At 53.0% G+C, this 8,805-nt stretch overlaps 1 protein-coding gene across 1 annotated transcript; it reads left to right on the top strand.

Annotated features, from left to right (window-relative positions):
* Window positions 1-5,507: 5,507 nt before the first annotated feature.
* On the top strand, window positions 5,508-7,920 carry TPBG (trophoblast glycoprotein). The gene is made up of 3 exons (XM_054162491.1): window positions 5,508-5,652; window positions 5,744-5,849; window positions 6,239-7,920. The coding sequence occupies exons 1-3, from the start codon at window positions 5,508-5,510 to the stop codon at window positions 7,533-7,535; spliced, it is 1,548 nt and encodes a 515-aa protein (XP_054018466.1). The 3' UTR covers window positions 7,536-7,920.
* The last annotated feature ends 885 nt before the right edge of the window (window positions 7,921-8,805 follow it).

Raw genomic sequence — 8,805 nt, forward strand, 5'->3', positions numbered from 1 at the left:
ACAATGTCCTTATCACAGAATCAAAGAATTGTCAGGGCTGGAAGTGACCTCAAGGATCATCCACTTCCAACCCCACCTGCCATGGGCAGGGACACCTCACACTACAGCAGGTTGCTCACAGACACATCCAGCCTTAAAAACCTCTAGGGATGAGGCTTTCACCACCTCCCTGGGCAACCTGTGCCAGTGTCTCACCACCCTCATGGGGAAGAACTTCTTCCTAACATTCAATCTGAATCTACCCATTTCTAGTATTGCTCCATTCCCCCCAGTCCTATCACTCCCTGACACCCTATAAAGTCCCTCCCCAGCTTTCTTGTAGCCCCCTTCAGGTACTGGAAGGCCACAAGAAGGTCTCCTGCAGACCTTCTTCAGACTGAACAGCCCCAACTCCCTCAGTCTGTCTCCATAGTAGAGGAGCTCCAGCCCTCTGATCATCCTTGTGGCCTTTCTCTGGACACCTTCCAGCACCTCCAGATCTTTCCTGTAATAGGGGCTCCAGAGCTGGGCACAGTACTCCAGGTGGGGTCTCACCTTAGCAGTGTAGAGAGGGAGAATCACCTCCCTCGGCCTGCTGGCCACACTCCTCTTGATGCAGCCCAGGATCTCTTCCCATTTGAGTCCTTTAGCCCAGACAAGACATTGATTTTAATACTACATATTAACTAAGACATTTTGCATAAACCTTATGCAAAAAACCCATCTGAGGTGAGAGCCTACAGCCTGTGGCAATGCAAATCCACAAATCAATCAATCATCATAAACAAAACTGACCGGAAAATACACCCAGGGGTTTTTTTTGTACCTCATTTTCCTAGAACAGATTACAAACACCTCCAGGAGATGCACTCAGCATAAGAGTATTCACCAGAAAGTAGTGTTTCCATTCTGGAGCATGCCTCTGAGAAAAGTTGTTTTATTTAAACAAGAAGAGAAGAGAGCAGATTAGCAAGTGTTTATATTCCTCTTGCAAGCTTAAGCAGGCTTAGCAGGTGCAATTTCCAACCCAAACAAAAGGAAGCGGCAAGGAAATATTTGTTATTTACTATTTGTGTTGCATATTTGTGTACGTAACACTATTTGTGTTACATATAAGCACCTGTCAGGGAGCCCTCCGGAAAAACAGAACAAAAGCAGGCTCCCAGCCCAAAGGGTAAGTGGCCCAGACCCATTTAAACAGCCACAGAGAGCCAGGAGCTAGTAGGATAACTTTGGTCAGCATGACAAGAAGGTCAGTGTGATTATTCTTAATTGTATTATTCCATTAAAAATGGCATTATCTCTAAACATTTGATTACAAATGGTTAGCACAGTATCACAGGACATTAGAGGTTGGAAGGGACCTCCAGAGATCATTCGGTCCAACCCCCCTGGCAAAGCAGGATCACCCAGGGGAGTCTGCACAGGAATGCATCCAGGTGGGTTATGAATATGTCCAGAGAAGGAGACTCCACAACCTCTCTGAGCAGCCTGTTCCAGGGCTCTGTCACCCTCACTGGGAAGAATTTCTTCTCATGTTGAGGTGAACATGAGGTTCACCATGAACATGAGGTTGCCTGTCTCCCAGGCAACCAGCACCAGAACAAGGGGACACAGTCTCAAGCTGTGCCAGGGGAGGTTTAGACTCGAGGTGAGGAAAAAGTTCTTTACTGAGCGAGTCGTTCGTCATTGGAATGTGCTGCCCAGGGAGGTGGTGGAGTCACCGTCCCTGGAGGTGTTCAAGGGGAGATTGGACGTGGCACTTGGTGCCATGGTCTAGTTGTGAGGTCTGTTGGAACAGGTTGGACTTGATGATCCTTGGGGTCTCTTCCAACCTTAGTTATACTGTGATACTGTGATACTGTGAAACCTTCTATGTACAAGTTTGGCTCCTCGGTTTAGGAAGGAGGTTGACTTGCTGGAGCGTGTCCAGAGAAGGGCAACAAAGTTGGTGAGGGGCTTGGAGCACAAGCCCTATGAGGAGAGGCTGAGGGAGCTGGGGTTGCTTAGCCTGGAGGAGACTTAGGGGTGACCTTATTGCTCTCTAAAACTACCTGAAGGGGGATTGTAGACTGGCAGAGGTTGGTCTCTTCTCCCAGCCAAGCAGTACCAGAACAAGAAGACACCATCTCAGGCTGCGCCAGGGGAGGTTTAGGCTGGAGGTTAGGAGGAAGTTCTACACAGAGGGAGTGATTGCCCATTGGAATGGGCTGCCCAGGGAGGTGGTGGAGTCACCATCACTGGAGGTGTTCAGGAGGAGACTTGAGAGGGTGCTTGGTTGCATGGTTTAGTTGGTTGGGTGGTGTTGGATGGTAGGTTGGACATGATGATCTTGAAGGTCTCTTCCAACCCAGTCTGATCTGGTCTGGTCTGGTCTATTCTATTCCTATTCTATTCTATTCTAATTCATTGCTCCTTGTCTTATTACTATGCACCACTGAAAAGAGCTTGGCCCCCTCCACTTGACACCCACCCCTCAGATACAGATAGACATTGATCAGATCCTCTCTCAGTCTTCTCTTCTCAACACTAAACAGCCCCAGGGCTCTCAGTCTTTCTTGATAAGGGAGTGCTTAAGTCCCCCAATCATCCTCGTAGCTCTCTGTTGGATTCTCTCCATCAGGTCTCTGTCTCTCTGGAACTGGGAGGCCCAAAACTGGACACAGTGCTGCAGGTGTGTTCTCAGCAGGGCAGAGTAGAGGGGGAGAAGAACCTCCCTAGCCCTGCTGGCCACACTTTTCTTGCTGCACCCCAGGATCCCATTGGCTGTCTTGGCCACGAGGGCACATTGCTGTCCCATGCAGAACTTGCTGTCCAGCAGCACTCCAAGGTCTTTTTCCATGGAGCTGCATTCCAGCAGGGCAGCCCCTAACCTGTACTGATGCCTGTTGCTATGGGTATGCTCAATAAGTATTTTTTCTCTGATTTATCACACATTATTTATTAATATTTGCAGTTACTTACTTTTAAAAGCTGTCTCCTATTGGAAACTACCTTTAACTGATCACCAAATTTCACTGTGGTCTAGCAGGCCAACTTTGTGCCTTTCCCCCCCCCCCCCCACTTTTGACATAATAAAAGAATTTGAATAGGCTAGGAGAACATCTCTTTCTCTTGCAAAATTCTACTTGTCAAAGCAGCACCAGAACAAGAGGACACAGTCTCAAGCTGTGCCAGGGGAAGTTTAGGCTCAAGGTGAGGAGGAAGTTCTTCACTGAGAGAGTCGTTAGGCATTGGAATGTGCTGCCCAGGGAGGTGGTGGAGTCCCCATCCCTGGAGGTGTTCAAGAGGTTGGTGATTCTGTGATTATTCTAAGACAAGTGCCTGGATCTGGAATACAAATACATGTAACAAACTCAAAGCTCCTGCAGAATAATGCCACTGGTTTTCCAGTTCAACATCAAAGCAATAACCTCCCAAGTTTCTGGAACTTCTTGTGAGTCCACGATCTCATAGAATCATAGGATACTTTCAGTTGGAAAAAGCCTTTAAGGTCAACAATCGACCTAACACCACCATGGCCTTTAAAATATGTCCCAAAGTGCCATGTCTACACATTTACTGTTTTAACACCTCCAAGGATGATGACTCCACCACTTGCTGGGCAGCCTGTTCCAATGCCTGAGCACCCTTTCAGTAAAGACATTTTTCCTAATGCCCAGTCTAAACCTTCCCTGATGCAGTTTGTGGCCATTTCTTCTCATTCTATTACCTGATACAAGGGAGAAGAGACCAACACCCACTACAACCTCACTGGAATCATCTGCCCCGGGAGGTGGTGGAGTCACCATCACTGGAGGTGTTTAAGAAAAGCCTGGATGAGGCACTTAGTGCCATGGTCTAGTTGGTTAGATAGGGTTGGGTGATCTGTTGGACTTGATGATCTTGGAGTTCTCTTCCAACCTGGTTGATTATGTGAATTCTGTGTGAATTCTGTCAGGTAGTTGTAGAGGGCAATAAGGTCACTCCTCAGCCTCTTCTTCTCCAGGCTAAACAATCTCAGTTGTCTCAGCCACTCAACACATGACTTGCTCTCTAGATTCTTCACCAGCTTTGTTGCCCTTCTCTGGACACGCTCCAGCACTCTTGTAGAGAGGGGACTAAAACCAGTGCCAAGTACAGGAGCACAGTCACTTTGCTGGTCCTGCTGGCCACGCTATGCTTGATACAGGCTAGGATGCTGTCGGCTGCCTTGGCCACCTGGGCACACTGCTGGCCCGTGTGTGCCACATAATGCTATTAGTACAGCCAGTCCATGTTTGTTTTTCTTCATAACCTTCATAGAGAGCATGCTGGTCTATCAGCTGGGCAGCCCCTGCCTGCCACCCCACCACCAGGCTTTTCTGCAACATAATAGCACTGTCAGGCCAGAGAGGGGAGGGCAATCCTACAGAAATCAGTGCTTTAGCTAGCTTCTGGGGTCGATTTTCTCAAGACTTCACCCTGGATTCATCTGTTCATTGCCCTCATGGCTTTTGACAGCTGCACAATTTCTGCTGACTTCAGGTGGAAAAAAAAAGAGAAAGACAAGAGAACAAAAAGAACAAACCTAGTTGATGAGGAAAGCAGGAGTGCAACTGTGACATACAGGAAGAAGGAAATCTGTTCTAAGCAGTCATCAGAAGGGTAAAGAAAGTCCAAAGGAGTCACAGACCCAAAGTGTTTCACATTGCTGAAACCGTGCCTATTTGAATATATTGGAGTGTCTCCTGCACTAATTGGATCATATTTAACTATCTCAATCACTTCACAGGGGCCAGTGGTCCAATACAGGCCCCATGATAGCTCCCACTGCTACCTCCTCCTCAAGTATCCTAAGCGAGTCACTAATCTACAAAACGGCGTTTGAACTGCCCAGGTTGTTGAGCCATGCCTGGGCAGTTCTAATACAACCATAGTGACTTAATCTGGTAACCATACAGATAGATGTTTGCACCTCAGACTTGTCAATTTACGGCTCCTTTTATTTCCCCTTCCCCTCCTCCCCTCCTCCCGCCCCCGAAAATTAAGTATCTTAGGACCTCTCAAGATATCCCCGTTGATTTGCTGCATCTTCGCTTTAGTTTCGGAGCTTGTTCGGTGTATTTTGCTGCTGGTTCTTCTCCCTCCGCCACCAAAACGCTTGCCCTGGACGAATGGATCGGGGAAGATGCCAGCCTTGCCTCCTCACCCCACTACCTCCACACCGAGACCTGCCGGGGTCCGCGGACCCCTCGCCTCCTCTGCGCACCCGGGTGGAGGGCGGGCTTCGGGCGGGTCTGCGCTGGGCGGGGGACGCTCTGGAAATCCCTCGGGATTTCCCAGTCCTGCCGGTCTGAGTGCGCCGAGCGGGGAAAACTGTGGAAAGCGGCAGCCAGCAGCCAGGCTCCGTCGAGGCGAGCACAGGTAGGGCGCAGCAGAGGCGGGGAGCGGGGCACTGTGCTCCGGAAGCACCGGCCCCCGGCTCTCCCGTGGCGGGGCGGTCTGGAACCGCTCCGCGCCGAGCGAGCTGCGCTCTGCCTCCTCGGCTGCGCTGAAGAGAGCTCCACATGGAGCGGCTCGGCTCGGCTCGGCTCAGCGGCAAGGTGAACCTGCGGAAGCACCACCAGGGCAGCGGGGAGCGCGTAGCCGACAAAACCCTCGCGGCTGCGGCCGCGGGGAAGCAGGGGTGCGGGGGTGGCAGGCGGGAGCCGGGCGGGGCGCGGGCGGTGACGGCACCGCCCCTCGGGGCAGGGGCAGCCGGCGGCTCCCCCCGGCCGGGGTGGCCGTTGGTTTCTCCTGTCAGCGGAGGCAGGGCCAGGCGCGGCGAGGGTGGGCGCGGAGTTGGCGGCGGGGCCGGGGGCAGTCGGCGGTTCTCTCCAGCGGAGTTTGCTCTGGACGCGGGTCGGGAGGTAAGGGACGAGGACCAGGGCAGGGCTAGGCTCAGCGGTGGGTTTTCCGGGCGGGAGTTTGCAGGCGTCGTGGTGCGAAGCGGAGAACCCCGGAGCGGGGGGTGGCAAGCGGGGAGCTGCGGGACGCGGCGGGTTAGACCCTTCCCTCCCCTCTCCTCTCCTCTGCAGCATAGGAGCCCCCGGCCAGGTGGGGAGGCGCAGCGTGTGCTGGAAGTGGGGGAAAACTTCCTCGGCGGGCTCCCCGGAGCAGCTGCGGGCCTGGGGCCGCCCGGCCGAGCCACGTGTCGGGGGCTGGGGGCGAGCCCTGGAGCCGGGAGAAGGTGGGTGGGCGCGGGCGGGCAGAGCTGCGCCGCCCTGCCGCTGCCCTCTCTCTTTCCTCCCTGCCGCAGGTCTCGCTGCGGGGAGCGGAGCCAGCGCCAGAGGGAAACGCCTGCCACCGGAGAAGGGGCTGCCCAGCGTGGGCAGTGCCCCGGCGGAAGCCGCCGCCCGCCTCTCCGCGCCGCCCAGAGCCGAAGGAGCCCGGAGGGGAAAGTTGCGTGCGGGACCGGGCCGGGCGCGATGCCGGGGCGCGGCGCGCTGTGCCTGGGGCTGCTGCTGCACGTCCTGCTGGGCTGCAGCTCGGTGCAGCAGCCCGGCGGCTGCCCGGCCGCTTGCGAGTGCTCGGAGGCAGCCAAGACGGTGAAGTGCGTGAACAGGAACCTGACAGCGGTGCCGCCCAACCTGCCGTCCTACGTGCGCAACCTCTTCATCACCGGCAACCGCCTGGCCCGCCTGCCGCCCGGCGCCTTCCCTGCCCAGCGCCTGCCCGACCTGAGCGCCCTCAACCTCAGCGGCAACCACCTGCGGGCCGTGGAGGCCGGCGCCCTCGCCGCCCTGCCCGCCCTGCGACAGCTGGACCTCAGCGGCAACCCCTTGGTGTCCCTCAGCCCGCAGGCCTTCGGGGAGGACGGCAGCCCACTGGAGGAGCTGGCCCTCCGGGGAGCCCTGCGCGACCACGGTGTCCTCCTCAGCGTGGCTGCCATGCTGCAGTCTGGGGTCCTGCGCAACCTCAGCCACCTGGAGCTGGCTGACAACGGGCTGCTGTTGCTGCCCTCCGGCATGTTTGCCACTCTGCTCGCGCTGCGGCAGCTGGACCTTGGCAACAGTTCTCTGGTGGGCCTGCAAAACGTCTCCTTCCAGGGGCTGGGCCAGCTGCAGAGCCTCAACCTCAGCGACAGCTCCCTGGGTGTGCTGAGGAACCGCAGCTTGGCCCAGGTCCACGGTCTGCCTGCTCTCCGGCGTGTTGGCCTGGGCCGCAACACATGGGTCTGCGACTGCACCGTCGAGGACCTGGTGGCCTGGCTCAAGGAGAGTGATCAAGGGGAGGGCAAAGAAGCCCTGACCTGTGCCCACCCTGACAAGGTGTTGGGCAAAACTTTGCTGAAGATCAATGGCTCGGACCTTAACTGCTCCGAGCCCATAGACTTGCCTTCCCAGCTACAGACTTCTTATGTCTTCCTAGGGATAGTCTTGGCTCTCATCGGGGCCATTTTCCTCCTGGTTTTGTACTTGAACCGGAAAGGAATCAAAAAGTGGATGCACAACATCAGAGATGCCTGTAGGGATCACATGGAGGGCTACCACTACAGATACGAGATCAATGCAGACCCCAGGTTAACAAACCTCAGCTCCAACTCCGACGTCTGACGAAGCGCCGCGGAGCCGGCGCAGCGCACAGTAGCTATGCATGAAAAGTAGACTTAATGCTTTATCCTCGTGCTTGCTTCCCCCTCTTGGAGCAACCTCGGACGTGTGTATAACTTGAGGGGGGATATGCCTCCCTGTGATGTCAAGTTCATTTTTGTTTTGAGTCGCTGGGCAGCTGCACATGGTGTAGGAAACAAGCTGCTGCTGCTTTTCCTCCCTGCCCTCAAGTCTGAACTTGTGAGAATATTTTTTTTCCAAGATCTCAGTGGGAGCAACAACAAAAATACAAACCACAAACTCTTCTCTCTGATGCTCCAAAGCCAGCAGAGTTTATATGTTATACAAAAAAACCCAATATTACCAATGCACACACCATTCAACAAAAGCTGCCTCAAATTTTGTGGGGGGATGGGGGAAAAAAAATACATGTCCCTGTGTGCCAGTTTTGACCTTGTATATCCGAACTGTGATGACAGCAATTGCATTTCATAGACCACCCCTGAGATTTAAACAAAGCAAAACGACAGAGGAACTCCTTTTAGCAGCTCTTCCATTACGAAGGAGGAAATCGAAGAGTGAGCATGCACAAATGCTTTACATATAGTTTTACATGTTAGGAAACTTCCAACCTCAGTAAGTCCCTTACTCTTTTGTAAAATTGGTTTTGATTGCAGTTTACTTGAAAAGAGAGAGGTGGGTTTTTTTTCTATACAGACTGGATCTAAACTCCCATCTGGAACTGCTGAATTTAATAAACAGTCTTACAGGAACTGTTGTGTTGGAAGTTTGCTGTTCCATGAGAGCCGTTACGGACATCTAAGAATGTGGATAACTTCCAGTCTCTGAAGTAATAGCCCTGCAGTAGTGATCTGACTAAATCTTTTTGTACAATTGTGTATTTTAAAGACATAAATACTTGACGGTTTTTGTGGGCTATGGTAGGGGAATTACATGGATCAGCGTGGAGAGCAGGTTCCCTTGGCACAGCCTGCTCTCAAACCCGACTGCACAACGTTGAGGCAGCTGCTGGGAAGGTACCAGCTGGTAGAATTTTCATAAGGTCTTCTCTACCAAATAAAAAATTCAAATTGCATTGTAGAGTTTGTAAGTTAAAGAAAATTTTACCTGAATTGAATTTATATATATATATATAACACAAAATATCTTCATGTTCTGAACTGAATCAATTGCAGCTCAGTCGTGTGGTTGGTGAGCTTCAGGCTTGTGAATCAGCGCAGGACCGACCGAGTGCTTTTACTGTTTCATTTGA

This window comes from Dryobates pubescens, chromosome 6 (assembly GCF_014839835.1).
Source record: "Dryobates pubescens isolate bDryPub1 chromosome 6, bDryPub1.pri, whole genome shotgun sequence".
Lineage (NCBI taxonomy): Eukaryota > Metazoa > Chordata > Aves > Piciformes > Picidae > Dryobates > Dryobates pubescens.

Coding starts and splice junctions, on each gene's coding strand:
- TPBG (XM_054162491.1), top strand. CDS start 5,508: ATGGAGCGGCTCGGCTCGGCTCGGCTCAGCGGCAAGGTGAACCTGCGG. Junction 5,653..5,743: donor GGGTGGCAGGCGGGAGCCGG/GCGGGGCGCGGG, acceptor TTCTCCTGTCAG/CGGAGGCAGGGCCAGGCGCG. Junction 5,850..6,238: donor CTCTGGACGCGGGTCGGGAG/GTAAGGGACGAG, acceptor TCCCTGCCGCAG/GTCTCGCTGCGGGGAGCGGA.